Source organism: Nestor notabilis, unplaced genomic scaffold (genome assembly GCF_000696875.1).
Source record: "Nestor notabilis isolate BGI_N333 unplaced genomic scaffold, ASM69687v1 scaffold24427, whole genome shotgun sequence".
Lineage (NCBI taxonomy): Eukaryota > Metazoa > Chordata > Aves > Psittaciformes > Psittacidae > Nestor > Nestor notabilis.
In genome coordinates, this window is record NW_009935479.1 from 20,588 (window position 1) to 39,625 (window position 19,038).

Here is a 19,038-nt window from a genome sequence, read left to right on the forward strand (position 1 = left end):
CTTCTTTGGTATAGCGACCTCCCATAGATAGAAAACTGTGTAGCAAAGGAAGGAAACCCACTTTGTTTTCTTTTGAATCTGAAATAATTTCACAAATACACAGTGTTGGAGAATAAGCTTTTTGTGTGAGAACAACAGGTCTGCAATGTAAGAAAAAGTGCACAGCTTGACAGAATCTTTTGTTAAAACCCTGCTTTTCTATTCTGTTTGTGGCAAAAGTGTAAACCACAGGAGGGGATTTTTACTTTTAATGTGTAGGTACCAGTAATCAAGATTTTGTGCGTTCATTTGTTTAATCAAATTGTTGTGAAGGCCACAATTGGAAAAGGTGTATTTCCTGCTGGACTCATTTTAGGTAATGTTGCCATTTTGATAAAAATCATAGTGTTTAGGAAATAAAACAAACCCACTTTTATTTTAACTTGAGTTCTAGTGACTAACATCTGTATGTGACCACCCTATGTTTATACAGGAGGTGAATAATGCTGTAGGGGCCATCCATCAGTTTCACGATTTCCCAAGAACACAAACCCTTTCCTCTCCCACCACCCCAAGAGGATACAAATTAGTGAACCAAGAAATGATGCTATGATGGCAGGCAGGCAGGCAGGCTCCTCATTTGGTATGCTGAAGGCATACATCTCACTCTGCTCCCATCCTCTCCCCTCCCCCTCCTGCATACTGTTTGTGCTCTTGATAACACGATGAGAATGATGACTGGCCCTTGTGCTGCAAACTTCTCTCCCTTCCCCATGGACTGACAGTGTTGATCTTGCTTTCAGGTGCATGCCAAATTCCGTTATCCTTTCTACTATGAAATGTGCTGGTATGTTCTGGAGAGATACGTGTCCTGTGTGACCCAGCGCTGCCACCTCAGCAAAGAGTACCAGAAAGAATCAATGTTAATTGGTGAGTGAATCCTTTGAGTGCATGTTCAGAGCTGGTGCTGGCACCTTAGGCTGGTTGCTGCTTTGCTTTCTGCAAAGCAGATTATGGATTGGAGACCTGTTTCTTAATTTTGGGGTGGGGAAGGTCTCGACTCTTCAGCATTTCCATGAATTACCAACCTACTTCGAGTTATATTTGTTGAACATTCCCTTAGCAAGTGGATCCTAGAAAAATAATTTTTGGATGCGTTTGTTCCTTGGTTTCAGTAGTGTTTGTGTGGAGATGATCTGCCAAACAGTAGATGATTTACTGCCGTGTTTGGCACAGTACCTTAGTAGCCAGAAATGTGCGCATCGCAACTGTGCTGGTGGGATGGATGGTTAGTCCTTTTATAGAGAGTCTCTTCTGTGGAATGCACTGTGGTCACTAAACCTGGCTTCTTCCTCTTCTCTTTAATCTCTGCTGTAGTTCTTTCTGTTTGGTGACTGACTTCTAGTTCTGCAGAATAACAAACCCCAGAAAACACCTACACAAATCTCTGTGATCTATAACCCAAGTGCAGGGAGGTCAAAGAAACCTTTACAGCAATAGCTGAAAATGGACCATAGCAGAGATGGATAGACGTGCCTGCAGCAGGAAGGCATTACCTTGGCACTGATGCGAGCTTTACATCAGTGTGTGACAATTCCAGTCGCTGCCTTGCTGAACTGCCCTCTTTTTCCTCCCTTTAATGGAACAAGAGGATGGGCCATGTGGCCTCCCTGCTTTTAGTTGCGGAATGGCTGAAAGTAGCACAAGCACCAGCTAAATCTTAACCAGCTCTTGGTAAGTGTGGAGGGAGAGCTGAAGAATCTCTGTGCTTCCTGCACCCTAAGGTGCCACTTGGAGTGAACCTGGTGTGGTTGGAACTGCCCCAGGTTCTGGACAGAGGAAGGAATTGATCACCTACCAGCATTACTCTTGGTAGAAGGGATTGAAGAGGTAGACATCACTCTCCAGTGAGTTTTACTGACCAAGAATAACTTGGGGGAGCTGAGAGTCTGTGTAGAGAGACCAGGGAAATTGCTTGGGGTACTGGGAATCTGGCATATTCCATGTCTCTCCTTGGCTCTGTGAGACCCTGGTTGGAAGGGTTAATTAAGCAGGAACTCTATGTGGAGGAATTTTTCTCATTATGGAAGTTCATCCATTCTTCTTGGATGATTTAGCCCCTTGGATCAGCTCTTCATAAAGCAGGGACAGAACTCTGATAACTGCATTCACTGGAAAACAAGGAACAACCTCCTGTTGTGTAAACCACTGGCATGGGAAGAGGCTCATCCTTCAGGGTGGGGGTGCCAGATCCCGAGGTATGATTTCAGAACAAATTGCATGTGGAGGGTGGATAGTTCAGGATATTTTCCAGCTAAATCACCAGTGTGAATTCCAGCCCAACTCAGTGATTACTGGTAATGGTTTGGTGATCCCAATGAAATGTGCCTCAGTCCAGGCACTAGCCGAGAGACTCAAATCATATTAAAGCTCACTGGGGACCACAGATGTCCACTGTCTGGAGGGAAAAGGATTGTTTTGCATGACCAAAGAGTGCCAGCTGCAAAGGCATCAGGAAAAGGAGCCTGGCTGGCTCTATGGAAAATGGTTTGGTGGTGACATGGTCAGGGATTTGTCTCCTCTGGTGGCTTCAGTTGCTGGCTTTGTGGACAGTGAATATGAAACTGTTTTGCTGTTGTTTGAGCATGGTCTTATGGTCGTTTCAAGCCGCTTTGAGAAACATGCTGCTCTCACAAGACTCTTCTGTGTTGGGAACTCCAGAGATTGTGCAGCTGCTCTCTGTGATCTGACTGAAAATTAACCCTACTGAGAACTGAATGTATTTGTTGCCGGTAGGATTGATGAGCTGACCTGCAGCCCTCCTGGGGGCTGGGGGGGGCTGGCTGGGCACATCTTGAGCTGTTCTCACTGTGTTGAAGGGATTGGTACGTTCATCTTACCGAGGAGGCGTCTACTGACAGCGTGTAGTTCATCCACCTGCCTGCTATCTCTTGACTTCAGAGTATTAGCATGCTGATACAATCTCTGCCATTGACAGCCAGGGCCTTTCTCTCCAGGAGAGACAGATGTGTACTCTTTCTTTTTTTTTGTCAGAAACTGGCTTTTTACTTCTTGGCAGAATCTTAACCTTAAAATAGTTCTTCAGCTGGAGATTGTGGCTCAGAAGCCCAGATCTGTATCTGCTGGATCTACTGGATCTTTTTTGCTTTGGCATTTGCCAAATACAAAGGAGTAAGGGTACATTACTTCCCTTTACAAAGCTGTTGTGCTGCTTTGTTCTGTGTAATACCATTTCAAATACTTGTCTTTTAACGGGTCTCAGTGTCCAGCCTCTTGACTCAGACCTCTATGAACTGTAACCCTAGAATTACACTTGTTTGGTCTGTGGTGTGTGTATCTTAGTATCATTCACCTGCTGTGGGATGGGACATCCACATGAGGTCAGTGTTCCAAAACCCTGCTGTTACTTTTTAAGCTTCAGAACTGCTAAGGTCCTTAAATTGTCTCTTCCTTAGAGACTTCTCTATCTGCAAGCAATTTCTTCATTTCCCACGAGAGAGTATCCCTTGACGAGTAATTTCCCATTGTTCTTCTTCAAGAGTAATGAAACAAAATACTTCTCTGCAGGCCCCTTAATAGATTTAATTGTCTTCTGTCCTCCTTGGTTTAAGAAAAAATTCTTCACATCCTTGTATTCATTTTCAGAAATTTCTCTGGAATAATTTAATATTTCTTCTATTTGTTTTTAAATCATTTCCTTGTCATAATTAGTTCTAAATGTTTGCTTTCTACCTTTCCTTTTGGGTGCTAGAACTTGCTAGTTTTCACCCTTGAGTTGTGCTGCTTTCTTGTATATATACTTTCTAATATAGTGGTCTTACTGGATCTCAGAAGCTATGAAGCAACAGTTGGTTCTAAGCTGAGGAGGACGTCCAGCAGAGAGCGCAGGATGCTGCCCATGGTCTCTGAGACTCCCAAGGTGGTAGTTTGCACACAATTGGTGGAGACTCTGTTCTCCTGTGTGAGAAAAAGGAGATTACTGCAGTGATACAAGAACCTCTTTGGAGCACGCAGAAACCTGAGCTCATCAGCAGTTGTGTTTTAAGGATATCTTTAGACTTTTCATACTCTGTTTTCATTGCATAGTGTTTGTTTGCTTTGACATGAAGGTTGCTAAATTCAGAGTGACTCTTTCAAGGCATTGCCTACTCATGAAAGTGTATTTTTGTGATTGTATTGCAGTACTTCTGATAGTTACGTGCTAGTATAGCAACTTGCATTGTCCTTTGTATTTCTGGTTTCTAAATGGCTCAACTCCCAAAACTTCAGACAGGGGAAAAAAACCTAAACCCACCTCAGTGTTTGGCAAGGCTGAAACCTTGAGTCTTCCCACTCCTTAAATAAAATGTGTTTCTGAGCGAGTTGGAAGATGATGACCGTGGCTTCCTTTCCCATTCTCCAGGCCTAGAATGAGTTTTCAGGCAGCTGCCTCATAGTTAGTGTGTGAGACTGTTCTTTTTCAGATCTGTTCCACAGAAGAGCAAACACTCTGGGGAATGATGACATGACAGCAGTCGCAGGCTGCTGTAAAAGCACACAATCTCTCTTTCTCTCTTTTCTTTCCCTTGTCCGTCTCTCAACTGTGACATTTGTCCTGCTGGCTGAAATCAGAAAGGGATCTTATTTGGGCTTCCTCCTAGATTTGAACATGCACTGTTTCAGGATGGATATGTCTTCATTATTTTTACTCTTATCATGAATGAGTCTGTACTGGATGTTTTCAACCACAATTGACCTTCAGTGAGATATGGATCTTGAGAGTGAGCTGACAAAGAGTAATTGGGAGAAGATACTGGGCTATCAGAAATGTGCTTTTTCTGTAGCCTGCAGCTTTTAAGTTTCCCATTGCTAAAATTTTAACAGAATGGCTCTAACTCTATGTTAAGCCTGATGGACGAAGGAAATGTGCCCTCTGGCACAGAGAAGGAGCCATGTCCGTCCTTTCTTCCCCTTCCCTCTTCTCAGGGGATAGAATAGATTTGCTTATGATAGGCAGGTACTAGACTATATTGAGTGATTTCTTGTGGGGCACTCCATGCAGTGCTCCATTGCCAGTGTGCTCAGGTTTTTTCTGCTAATGAAAATGTCATTGCTGTCTTTAGCAGACTAATAGTAACTGCTGCTCCCAAGTCAGTGTGTCAGGTTTGGAGCTGGGAATGGCCAGGTAGATACTCTGCACTAGGCTGTTCTAAAGAGTTTAGAAAGGTTTCATAATTACACCTCACCCCTCTCCCTTTTAAGTTCTGCAATACAGCAAGTTGCTTTCTGGCAAGGAAAGAAACTGTGTGTAATTATCCTTCTTGTACAAGTGGATAACTGAGAAAAGTTAAGTGATTTGCTCAGAACCCACAGAGAACTGAACTGCTATAGAAAAGGTATTTGTAGCTCTCTGTCCTGTGGTCAAGCTTGTGCTGCTCCTCCTCTTCACTGAGTTATGCCTCTGGTTGGTTGGTATAAGCTGCTTTTATTTGCTTTGAGATGGAGAGGGGTAAAGGTCTTTTTGCACTAAATTCTATGGGAGCCCAGACTGGATAATCACTCTGCAACCGGGGTTCTGACCTGGTGTTGGCTGGTGCATTGGCTCAGAAGAAGAAACCTCAGGTGCACATAGCAGCAGCACTTCTTCATGGAGAGACTTTATAAACCTAACACCTCCAAGTGAGTGAAACCCTGGTAATACAGAGTTTAAAATGCAGTTCTCAACAGAGTAAATGCAGATTATGCTTAGTAGGGCCTTGCTCACAGGTAGTAACTCTCAGTCAGAAGCTGTTTTCGTTACAATGAATAGATAAAAATCATGGCATGTTGCATTACAACAGAACACGTGAAAACACAAAATTGAACCTTCCTCATCTTGCAGCTATCCCTCTGTTATTGATTCCCTTGTGGGAGTGTTTTGTGTGGCTGCTTGCTTTTTGAATTAGCAGCAGTAGCAGACAGTTGTTGTCTTTTGAAAGCCCACTCTTAATCTGATGGTGCAGCAGTGCTGTAATCCTCTCGTGCTCCAGACTACACTGATACACTTCAGGTTAAAGGTAAGCCCTGTCCTCAAAGATAAAGTTAGGCAGAGCATCCTGTAACTGCCCAGCTTTCAGAGAGCAGCCCACAACAGGGCTCGTCTGGAGATGGTTCATTTTGAGGTGAGGTTTAGATTGGTTTCTGCCTGTTCTTACCCTAACCCTGTCCTGTGCAGACAGCCGGTGGCAGGGAAGGGTGGCAGCTGGCAGAATGGAATTGGTGCCCCCCCCCCGTGATTGTTCCTGATGGGAATAGGCCCCCAGTATGCTGTGGAGCTCCCCTCCTCCTGCCTTTTGTTTCCATAGATGAGAGCAAGAGACAAAAAGTGGAGATGTCTCTCGAAGGCTGTTTTCTCTTTGCACCAAAGCATTACTTGGAGTAAATTATTCACACCTCCATAACGTGATCTCCTTCTCTTTCTTTAGGCCTTATCTACACTTGTGATTTGCCCCAGTTAGAGCCGTTAGTTCCTGTTCAGCAGAGCTGCAGCACAGGAAGACAGAAACCTATTTTCCTTATGTGGATTCATACCAGTTTCTGTTAATGATGCTGTACTGGTAGCATAGGGGATGTGTATCTGCTTTCCCCTTCTGTCAGTGGCATCTTCTCCCATCCAGGCTGGGCTTTTGTGCTTCAGTCAGTTGTGAAATAGCTCACCCAGGGCAGTGTGGCTTAGAGAAGGGGCTCCAGCCCTGGATCCAAGAGCCTGGATTCTGATTCCTGGTTTTTCCCTAGATTTGATGTGTGACAATGAGCAAGTCGTGCTTTCTCCCAAGCATCTGTTTCCTCAGCTGTAAAACGGGAGAATGACATAAGCTGATTATATAGCCCTGTGAGGTGGGTAAGTGTGCTAGTTACTGTGAACAAAGGGAAAAACACTGTTAAATCCAAGTTGGATAAACTAGTGTTTTTTAAATGTTCTGGTTAAGATATTTTCTAATCCTGTTTATTTTTCTGGGAGAAGCATGGGGGTGTATTAGCACAGCCCAGAGAGGAGGAGTTGCTGTGGAATGTTGCAAGCCATCACCTCAGCACACAAAATAAACTGTGCTCTACTTCTTCAGGGAAAAGCTTTTTGGGAGGGATACAGGGAGGAAATCACCCTGCACTGTGGATGGAGCTGGATTTGGCTGTGACCAGCCTGGCTGGTACCTGGTGGGTTTTGTCACTGCCATCTTTTCACAGGCATTTTAGCTTAAGTGTGCCTTTCAGGAGTAATTTTATGGCCATTTTGATTCCGAGGAAAATTGCAACCATGACTGAAGGAGAATGGAAAGAGATGCTTGATTTTTGCAGACACTCTAGTGACAGCACACTTGCCCTGGGAGGTATGAAGTGGGCAACTCTGCTCTTAGGCACTGCCACACAGAGGGGTGTTTGGCCTTAGAGTTTTTATCCACAACTGCAAAGCTGGACAGGCTGCCCTCAGACTGTGACTCTGCCGCTGCCTGTTGCATCTTTGTTACCCAGCTGACAGATAACATCTATATTTTCAGATGTATTTTCTATATATCCTGTGATAAGGATGAATTTGCCAGCTTGGAACTGGGCTTCAGCGTTTGTTTTGAACCTCACTGTTAAACAACCGGATGCTGAGCTTTTTCATTAATGTCCATTTAATCCTTCCTTAAGCATGATTCACATTGTCCTAATCCAAAGCTACTGCATTGCAAAGCATGAGAGCTGTGAAAGGAGCTTTTCATTAATTGTTCACTCACTTTTTCTGTCTGACTTCTGTTTCCTTTGCAGAGTGTTTTTGTTTGCAGCTTGATCTCATACCCATTTTGGCCAGCATTAAAATTCACATGGACTTCACTGGGTGTTGCCAGTGTTAACTGTATTTTCCACAGAATTCCTGAGCATTCAGTGTTGTTCACTTAGTAAAGAAAATTGTGTCTAATAAATAAGAAGAGTTGTGTGCTTTAGGGAACCTTGGCCACTAGTTTCCTACATTGCTTTCAATGCTTGATTGCACAGAGTTGGGTAACACTTGAAGTTTTAGGGGAAAACCTAATATAAAACTACAATTAATAGTTCTTTAGACATAGAAACTTGCCTTTAGATTTTCCTGAGAAGTATCTAGAATGTATCAGGGATGGCATTAAGGAAACCAGTGTCATGTAACTCTGTGACAGTTCCTGCATTTCTCAGTCTGTTTTAGCTTCTTGTCTGTAAAATAAGTGCAATTGTAATCCTCTGCCTTAGAAGAGCAGTGAGTATTCATGTGGTAACAAGCGGGGGTTCTTGATTTACCAACAGTTGCTCTCAAAGAGGAGAAGTATTGAGAAGCTGGTTTTATGCTGTGCAGAGTTCCTGGAAGAATGATGATGTAGAGCATTTCAACGTGCTTTCTCCCATCATTTTCCCCCTCTTCTTTCTGTGCTAACTCTCTTCTTAAAGCTGTAAAGCTGCTGAATCTGGTCTCTCTTGGATTTGTGGGAAAACTAATTGTGTGTGACTTAAGAGCTCTGCCTACTCCTAATTGAAGGCATAGAGGGCTGGAGCTTTGAAGAAAGCATAATTTTTCCCTAAATGTTTCCCAGTCATTTGAGCTGAGTAGATGTTAATGAAAACCAGTGTTAAACAGACAACACCCCCCCCCCCTTAGAATTCAGCTGAAAAAAGCCTATTCCTGTCACATACTTACTAGGTGTTATCCAATACTCATTTCAACAGGCAGCACCTAGCTCCAGTGATAGAGAAATGCTTAAGTTGATTTACACTGGCTAGAAATTCAGCATTCTTTTTCTAACTTCCAGATGCAAAAAGAAAACGCAGCACAGACAGCTACTCATCAGATTCGTGGTTAGACATGGATGAAGAATCTTGTGATGCCCATATCCGGGAGGAGAAGGATGACAGCTTGGATAAGAACTCCAAATCCTTGGTGGATGGCTCCTCTTCACCCAACAGCACACACTCAGAAGGGAAGGAGGGTGCAGGAAGAAAGCAAAAAGCCACAGTAATGAGGTACCTAAAAAGAACTTTGTCCAATGAGTCCGATGACAGTGTGAAATCGACGACCCCCACGGACTATCCCAAAACACCAACGGGGTCTCCAGCTACAGAAGTTTCAACCAAATGGACTCACCTCACAGAATTTGAACTGAAGGGTTTGAAAGCCCTGGTGGAAAAGCTTGAATCTCTCCCAGAGAACAAGAAGTGTGTTCCAGAAGGCATCGAAGATCCACAGGCTCTCCTAGAGGACATGAAGGTAGGTGTGATGGCTTGCTGAGCCACCCAAACTCTATTCTGTGGGCACAGAAGACAGCAGATCAGAAAGCAAAGCTCTTCAGCAGAGGGATGGCAGCTTGTGTGTAGTGACCAGCTTATATCAGCCTCCAGTGCCAGAGAGAGGGAAAACAGGCTGTAACAGAAGCCATCCCTGCTGTGGGGAGGTGGCTGTTTGCAGTTTGGTTTAACTGATGTGGTCCTTCCTGGCTGTTACAGTAGTGGCCAAAAGTTTAGATCCTCTCAGTTGTGTCCCATGTGTAATAATACCTCAAATGAGTAATACATTTACAGTCTTAACCTGCTGGTTTTGGTCTAGTGTCTTTCTGAGTACACCTTAATAAGTGACATACAAACTGTAAGCACTGGGTTGTAATTCAGAGCTGTTTTGTCTGATGTTTTCAGTTGCTTTTTTCCCTTTCACCTTTTCATTTTCTTTTGCTCCGTTGCCCTCTATAGGTTGATAGTTATTCTCCACTGGTACAACATACTATTTTTGGAGATGATGTGAGGAGTGAATGCTCGCTAATGGCAGAACTCTTTAGATTTTAGTATACTGGACGTGATACCCCATCTGACTTAGGGATAAATTCCTCCTGAAGACCCACATGGCCTTGCTGCTTTTAGTCCCAGCCCTGCCCCTGATCCGTGGCATCCCTTTGGGCTACTTGATTAGCTTTTCTGTGTCTTGTTTTCACACTGTATCAGATACAGGCCTGTTAATTCACATCAAACCTGGGAGCAGCATACTCTTTGTATGCTTTTGATGAGACTTGTCATGTAAGGCTAAACTTGTCAGCCTGTGCTCATGGCAATTTGGCCTGATTTGGAGCTATGAGTATTGATTCCTGGGCTTGTGTGTGGACTGCTAGTTTTGTGCTGGTGCTATGTACAGTGGGGTTTTTCAGCTACCTGTGTTCTATACACAAGAGCTGTGTAAGCCACAATCTGAGGGGAAAAATACGTGTTTATATGGTAAAAGGGGAGCCTGTGCTTTTTTTAGTGCAAGTAGTATAACAGCTGCTTAGGAAAGGCTTCAGAAAGCAGGCTGAACATATGCAGCGTGCAGTGGAACCATATCCCACAATCTTGGAGCCTGGAAGTGTGATACACAGCGCTCCTTTTAGTAAACCACAAGATCTCAGAAAGTCTCTTCTTGCAAAATCAGCCATGAAAGTGGACACACATGCCCCAAGTTGGAGCTATAGATTCCCTGGCTTTCTTTGTGATCAGTTCTTTTCTAATCAGAAATCAAAATGAAGCTTCAAGACCAGGAGCTGAATTTGTGGTGAAGGAGAAGGAATGACAGTGTTACTTTTCTTGATAACACAAACCTATTTTCACTTAAAATAAACTGCCCCTTCTTGAGATCCCAGAAGGAGGTACGACACATCATAACCAGTGCAGATGTTCAGAATCATACATGCTCTTTTGATGACATACTCCAGTGCGATGTGAGACATCTTAGCAGAACACGGCAAGATACCATATGTGAATCTGGTTTAAAGCACTGTGTAGGGATACATGTTTTCTCACTCCTCTCCGGAACAGTGGCTTTGCTGGCTGCAGAGATGGAGAACTGCAAATGGACATTTAAGAAAAAGGCCCTTTTTGGTGATACTGTGCTTTAACTGGTAATAAGTGGGCATCTGCCCATTTATTTTGTGCATGTCGCAGAGCTGCAGTCTTGATGTTCCATCTCCTTTGATAACTGCCTGCTTCTGAACTTTCTGTCCTTGCCAGCACACGCTGTAACCATCGGGATGTAGCCCAACATCTGGATACTGATGGTTCCCTGCTGGTTAAAGAGCCCATGACCACATCTAAACACCATCCGTGCTGCAGAATTGTTTTCTCTGGAATCACCTCTGTATGTTGGGTGAGCCTGTGATTGATCAGGCAGAGTAAGACCTTCAAAAGGATATTGAAGATTTTCTTGAACCATGTCTAAAGAACTGTTAAGGAAATTTCTTACCCATCTTGTTTACAGTGTTGGCCCACAGGTAGCCCTCAATTACCAGAGAATGGGAGTTACTACAGCATAGTAAATGAATTAAAGCCCATAGTCTGCTTCCTCTGTAACTCCCCTTACAGCTCCATCATCCACTTTTTAGGTGCTCTGAAGGAGTTGGGTCAGTGTTGGCTTGAGTTTTCCTCTTCTCAAGTCAGGAGTGGAATCCAGGATTCCCAGCCCAAGCCTTCCCTTGCTCCTCATCAGCAAATAGTCCAAGGCAGCTACTGAGGAAGTGTATCCCATTCCCATCTGGGATTCTGAATGCAACAACCTATTGCTTCTTTCTGACACTGTTTTCACTTATGTGGTAGAGCCAAAGCATCCTATTTCCTTGTAACCCAGGTGATACTAAAGCATGAAGTTTGGTTTATTCAGTTTATTTGCTTTTAAAAAAAATAGTAATCCAAACCAAGTGCATCAGTGTATGTTTAGGGCCTCTACCCTCAAAGGATAGAGCATGCTGATGGAAAAGTTGCCAAGTGACTGGTTTCAGCCCCTTAAGAGTCATCTAGTGTAATGGTCCTTGCAGGGTTCCTGTCTGTCTTAGTGTGCAGAATGTGGCTGTTCAGCATTTTGTTCTGTCCTTGCTCTTCAGTGTGTGTTAGGTACATTGTCATCCTGTTCAGACCCTCAGAGGAACAGTGATACCAGTGTTCCCTTGGGGTTCCTGGTGATACTCATCACTGCCTTACTCACGTGCTTCACAAGTGGTAACTGATGAGCTGTTGTTATCTCTGGTTCACAGGTAGGGAACTAAGGTGAAAAGAGATTAAGATAAAACTAACCATAGTTTTAGAGACTGGTTTTACGTGCTGCAGTTGTCATCTGCAGAAAAGTTGGCATTATTTAAGAACAACATGTGCAAAAGATAATAGTATTAAAATTGTAGTTGCTTCATGTTTCTGCAGAGCAGCAGTTCTGATCCTTAGCATTTAGATTCCAAGCCAGGTGTGAGGAAGAGTAGGAACATACAACTAGTGAGTGCCTGTGGAAACCTCGTTTGAAAGATTTGACCTGTATCATCTAGAGATGGAAGAAACGCAGCCCACTTTACCAGGATGGTATTTATCTCCTTGACCACTAAATCATATTCTTACTTTGCTCCTAGTTTTCCAATTTGTACAGGAATTAACGCGGGGATTTTGCTGATAGCATTAGCAGCAGAGTGAGCAGAAGCCTGGCACCTTTGCCTCATCCTGATGGATATCCAGAGCACCAGTCATTTGTGTAGCTTCATGGAGGCAGAAATCCTGCAGAAGCAGCTGTGCAGATCATACATGCTGTGACTGTATTCACAAGGTTTATTTCATGGGCAACCTGACTTTTGAGCATATGATGTGTTAATAATACAGCCTTTAAAAAGTACCCTTTTAGTGCACCCATTTGGGAGTTATTTTTGACAAAAGCATGGCAAGAACTTGCTCTGACGGAGTCTGAAAGCTCTTGGTCTGCTTGGGAAGCCTTAAACAGGTTTCTTCCTGAAGAAAATAAATCCATGTTTATAGTGGCAGTTTTATTTGTTAATTAAATACACTCAGGAGCTTTTCTGTACGACATTCAGGTTTGTCTTTGTGCTTCACTAAGATAATTAATGTTTTCAGAAAATAGGATATGGGTAGTTAAACTGGAGAAAGGAGAACATTTTATTTGGTGATGTGAAGTTTCACAGCACAAATCAAGGTAACTCACTAAGAATCCATGCTTTCCCATCTGAGCAAGAATACAGCAAAGGATGGGCAGCTGGATTACTGCTCTTAGTGGTAAATACAACTATGTACAGCTATTTAATGTCAAGTAGGTGAGACTCTTTGAAGTAATTTATTTTTCTTAGGAGAAGGGAGACTGAAAACCAAACTAAGCCTGTGTAAATTCTTTACACGTCATCTAAGCTCCTAACTAACTGCAACTATCCAGTGGGACACAGCAATCCAGAAGTGCCAAGCTAATGCCTCTGCAGATTGAGAACCCATTTATCACCATGATCGATGGAGTGCTGCAGCACAAGGGAGGCTTATTTGCAGAGCATAACACGGGCCTCGCTTGGGGAGTGGGTCAGTTCTTCCCTCAGCTCAAACAAGGAATTAAATTCTTGTTGGCTGGAGCTCTGCTGTATGGGCACTGCCTCACATGAGACTTGTGTTCACCACCAAAGGAGCTTCTCAGAGGCCTCCAAACAGCGATTACGGGCAGCAGCGTTCGCTCCGCAGCAGATGGCATCTGAACAATCAGCCAAGGAGATGCAACACTCTCTGTATCCAAATGTCTGTGGATGGGCTCTGTGCGAGCTGTATGTGCAGCAAATGTGAGGGGAAATTGTTGTGCAGATCAACACACCCTCCCCAAAAGTGCTCAGCTGACCCAAGCTGCACAAGGACAGAAGGCTTGGCAGGGTGCTTGCTGGCAGGGGGAACAGCCAGAAGACGCTGCAGCCGTTGCCCTCTCGTCCTTGCTGGTGGTGCTGCTGTTAGAAGCACATGCAGCCTGCAGGCATAGCTTGTTTTCCATATATATACGTGCCCCAAAGTGAAATAGGAAATGGTGCAACAACTCCAGCTCTGGATTTAAGAATTAAGTAGCAGCTGAACTGTTGGAAAAGTACCTACACTGGTGAGGAAGAGGAGGGGGAAAAAATCACCGAGAAGTAATTTTCTTAAATGGTAGCCTTGGGGATTGGAAGAGTTTCATTGTGTGGCTTTTCTACTTCGTATTTAGTTGCTAAATAGTATGTCAGTCTACTAAAGATGCAGTTGGGGTGAACTTAAGCATGAAGGAGGGAATAAAGAGGTAACCATCTTAACTCCTTGGTGGTGTTTGCACCCCACATCACAGGACACGTAAAGCTGAGCAGACCTTTGATTGTGCCAGTCTGCATCCCACATTAAACACTTCTCTAGTGATACTTGTCTGTGTGCAGCCTCTGATTTCAGCACACAGCGTTTCTGCTGTGTTACCAGAGGGATGGTAATTCCTTTGCCGTTGTTGGGGAAGAGGATTGGGAGATCTGCCTCCTAATAATGCCACAGACCTTCCCCACTTCAAAGCAAAAATGCTGCTGTTCTTCAGAAGGGACTGTGGAAGTCCATTAAGGCAGAAGAAACTCAGTTGGAAGAAGAGAGTTTGTCAAATATCCGCATCTCCTTGGCAGCAGCAGAAGATTCTTGTGCAAGACAGATGATATCTACTGAAATATGTTCTTACTTTTTCTTGCCAGGAAATCTTACCCCCTTCTCATTCTGATGACAGGGAAAAAACTCCCTCTGCTGAATGCAGTTCAGGGGAGTCATTCCTTGCTGTGCTTTTGAAATTAATGGCTAAGCTGAATTCTTACAAGCTTAATCACTTTCTTCCCTTCAGACCTGCTGTTGTCACCACAGCCTTCAAGCGTAGTGCATCGGGCAGCCTTGTGCTGGCTGAGCAGCAGTTTGTGTCTAACTGGAGCCCTGTGGCTTTGCTTTATCTTCTCTTTCTCTTGGTTTTTTTGAGCAGGTGAACACAAGTCTGCCTCCTCCAGCCTGTTGTGCGCTGCCACTTGACACTGCACTCAGTGGTTGTGGTTCTGCTGCTCAGACATCCGTTGTTTTCAGCTGGCTGAGATGATAAACTGCCATAGTTTGACATTTCTTTTTGGATAATATTTTCACGTGATACATACGATAACAAGAAACCTTCATTATCTTGCCAAGTTCTTGGAATATACTCTGCTTTCTATTGAACTCGCTGTCTCTGACAGTTGTTAGTGGAAATGTTAAGGTTTTCTGTCTTACAAGCTTTCAAATCTGAGAGTAGCAAAGTAAAGGGGGATTAATTTGTCCTTTATTTATATGGTTCTCAAGCTGCCACCTTGCTCTGGAGAATTTGGCTTTGCTATCAGAATAACAAAGACCCCTCTGGTTTTAGGACTGAAAAGTGGCTCAGAATGTGGTCACAGTTCAGTTAATGCAGTGATCGCTCTCTCAAAATAAAAAGGACATGAGAGAAAAGAGGTGCTCACTTAACCTCAGCTCAGCCAAGACTTAATTTGCCAGTGACTAGTCCCTGTGTGAAAGCTGTTAGCCTTTTCACTTGGAGAACGCAGGTCTGGAGGTACACAACAGACTGATCATGGTCAGGTTGGGGCAAGCTGCATTTTACTCCTCACCAGCCAGGCTGTGCCTATGCAAGCTCCTGAGTGCAGCCACAGTGCTGGGCTGACGAAACTGGGCTTGTTTTGGTCCTGGGTGCTGCTTTCGGAGTAATCAGTATCAAGAAGAGCCTTTTAGTGGTGTGATGGTATGTGAAGCAGCAGCACTGTGCTGGTGTGCTGCAGTGTCTATTAGTCGGTTAGCATCTCTCATTTAAGCACAGTCTGGGGAATTGGGCTCAATCCAGCAGGTTGTCTGAGCCCCAAGGGAGGCAAACCAGCCCCAGGGACACTCCTCCAAACCCCAATTTGGATGCTAGTCTGCCTGCTCAGGCTCCTGGGGCCTGGAACACGCCGTCGTACTCCGGGCGTTAGCTGGATGATTACAGATGAATTCCAACTGTGCTTCCTATTAAAACAATTACTGTATTTTAAGCTCTTCTTGTATAGCCTGTGAAGTTTCTAATAATTAAGCTCTACGCTGGGGACTGACAAAGCCTGGTGCCTATTGTTGTCTAATTGAGCTGTTTTCAAGAAGTCTGTATACTTGGTGGCAACACCGTTGAACTTCATAGTCTGGGGTTATCTCCTGAATTCTATTACAAGGTGATTTCCAACCTGCAGTTCTTACTTGGTTTATTGGAGCATTTCCTTCTCCCCCCACACCCCTTAATCTGTTAGTGCTTATTTGGGCTTCAGTTTTCAGCAGCACAGCAGAATCCTCCTTCCCACTTGGTTTTTGTTTTCATTTGTTGTTGTCTTCAGCTACCTAAATTCTAAATGAAGAACTCTGTAGCTTGGTTAGTAAGTCTGTAGAGAGTCACGGGAAACAAGTGTGGACTATTCCCAGCTGCACAATTGAGTACAGTTAGAGCTCTTCTCCCACCTCTGCGTTGAGTTTTATGGTCATGGGAGTGATTCACAGTGGTAGAAACTGTGTAAGGCAGTGCAACCCACTCATGAAATTTCTAGGACAGTGCATCAAAGCAAAAGGATTTGGTGGGGGAGGAAGGAAGGAAGGGAGACAAATCTATTTTCCTTAATGGCCAGAGTCAGATCCTTTCCCAGTGCATACTCAGGATCCTGAATGCGTTACTGGAGCACATAAAGTGAACCAGATCACAGCAGCTCTGCCCTGGTCAGTGTGGAAGGAAGGCCAGTGAAAATAATGGTGCTCTGGACTTGCCATGTGCAACAAGATGAGGGGTTACAGTGCACACTTCTGTATCTTGGCTTACCGGAATGTTCAGGCATCTGGGGATCACCCTAAACTACACACTTGATGCCCTGTGACTGCAGAAATAATGGTGGCAGAACCTAAATTGGTGGAGAAAGTGTTGGTTGTGGTGACTGTTTTATGATTTAGTGAGCTGCAGTTTAGTAGGAGAGACCATACTAGTATTAGACTGGTAGCAGTGGAAACACACCAGTCTTCTGGATACACCAATTTTAAAGCAGTCTGTAATATCTGAGGTAATTCATGGCTAATTCTGCTGTCTGTTCTGCAGGAAACTTCACAGCTTGGATCTTAATGACAGGTGTGAGAGTTTCAGTGTGAATTGAAAGTTTGGAAGCAAAAGTAACTTGCAGAGATGTAACAGCAGAGATCTTGTCACTCTGTCTTTCATCAAAGTAGATTATTGTCTTCTGTAAGACTCTGCACTCTTCCGCTGGGGAAATGTTTCTCTGGTTAATAAAGGCCTTTTCATTTGCAACAGAACATCCTGAAGGAACATGCTGATGATGACCAAAATCTTGCCATTTCGGGTGTCCCTGTGGTCAGCTGGCCCAAGAAGACCCCAAAGGTAATGAGAGACAATTTCTTACTGTTGTGCTGGGTCCTGGTGTATAGTTACCTATAACGTGACAAAGTGCTGTATGTGACACCTTGGCAGCTGCTAGCAATTTTAACATGAAATGTGATTTTTAAAGGTTTTATGGTTAGGTGCTGAAGCAGAACATGGAAGTCCCTCAGCAGGGAGAAGCTGTTTGTGTCCATTTAAAAACAGTATGTTTGGGCCATACTGATCTGTATAAAATGTGTGTGTGTGTCTTGGTCGTTTACTAGTCATGGTTACATGTAAAAATGTTGATGCCAGAGTTCGTGTAAAGCTCAACAATGTGTAAATCTTAAGGTACAAACTGGTCATTTAACAGCACTCACAGCTGAGTGTGAGAGGATGTTTTTTACTCTTACACTACGAGACCTCCTGAATGAATTCTCAGCACAGTTGTGCCACTGTAACTGTGGAGGGGTGTTTTCTGTCCCTGTATCTTCATTTTTCCTCCCATATATGGGAGTAAATCTCTTCACTGTGCAGGAGAACCGTGAGGCTTGCTGCATTAATGCTTATAAAGAGCTTGAAATAATGAACCAAAGAATAATGTTAAAGGCTGGATGTTATTTATAACAGTGGTATGTTTACCACACTCCAGTTATTCAGCATGCTGTAAAAGCAGCTTTGCTTATTTGGAAGATGTCTCATCGCTTCTATTTTTACTTCCATTTTTTCACTGAATTAGTTTTATAATATATAATTTCTTTAGAAACGCTGGAAGGGTCAGTCAGTTAAATCAGGCTTCTAGCTGCAAATCTGTTGTTGTTGTTATTGCAGAGAACTCTCAAATAATTGAGTGAATTGTTGTCCCTGTTCTCACTCTCGGTGCCGGCGCACTTGTCACAGCTTTGCAGATTAGCACTGGTGGCCATGAGAATTCTGTTTTCAGATGGGAAGCAGGAGACATAAACATCAAACTGCCAAGGGAGAGTGGGGCAGAATGAGCATATCATGTTCCTTCTTGGTTCCTTGTTGGGTTTTAGCTGAGCACGTTGCAGATAAGTTGTATCTTGTTAAATAGATATTTCCTTTTTAGCTTGTAATAAATCCATGACAATATGCTTTGTGTTTAAAACATTTGTTTAAAAACAAGAGTGGAAAACCTTGAGAGGAATAGGTGTCGGAGTCTCCACTCCACTGCTTTGGTAGCTGCTGATTGTTCATCAGTCAAAGTCTACTCCAGGCATTGAATAAAGCAAAATCTCTGTGACCAGAGAAAAGCTGCTGTGTGAAACATAAAAAACAAAGCTAAGAAACCCCTGACTCTTGTGCTGTATCTTTGGAGCTCCTGGAAGAAGTGTGGATCTTAGTGTTTTGAGGCTTTTATAAGCTTTGGCATTTGCTAATGCTCTTGTTCACTTTATTTTGGAATCCTTGATAAATGGTTCATTTCTTGTACTTTTTTTCTGTGCATTGGCAGCATAACTGTAAGTGTAAAAGATTTGTGTTTTTTGTGACTTAAATCTCATCCCTCTTTGCAAATCCATGGTGCTGGCTGCAAGGGTTTCTTTTTAACTTTCTGGGTTTTATTTTCCTTGAGCCTTTCTGAAAGCAAAACCTTTTAGGAGGCAGCATTCGCAGTGTTAGTGTACAATAACAGTTAAACACATCATCTAATAACATATACAAGGGAAACTTTCACAGTCAGGCTTTGGACTGAAGTTTGGAAATAACCCAGACAGGAAAAAATCCTTTCACCATTCTCACCATAGTTTCTTAGTTTAATCTGTGATCAGTGTGGATTCTGTCTCATGTTTTAGTTAAAAGGTGCAGGTGCAGATATGGCTGCTTGCTTCCCAAAAGGAGTTTGTTGTTGC

At 43.5% G+C, this 19,038-nt stretch overlaps 1 protein-coding gene across 1 annotated transcript in view; it reads left to right on the forward strand.

Annotated features, from left to right (window-relative positions):
- The window catches only part of LOC104408320 (lysine-specific demethylase 2B-like), a gene marked incomplete at both ends in the record, with an annotated part of 34,380 nt that extends 17,192 nt beyond the window's left edge, over nucleotides 1-17,188 (forward strand). The window contains 3 exons of the mRNA XM_010017878.1: nucleotides 783-909; nucleotides 8,778-9,232; nucleotides 17,102-17,188. Coding sequence (XP_010016180.1) covers nucleotides 783-909; nucleotides 8,778-9,232; nucleotides 17,102-17,188 — 669 coding nt within the window. The remainder of the gene's footprint in view (nucleotides 1-782; nucleotides 910-8,777; nucleotides 9,233-17,101) is intronic.
- Nucleotides 17,189-19,038: the final 1,850 nt, after the last annotated feature.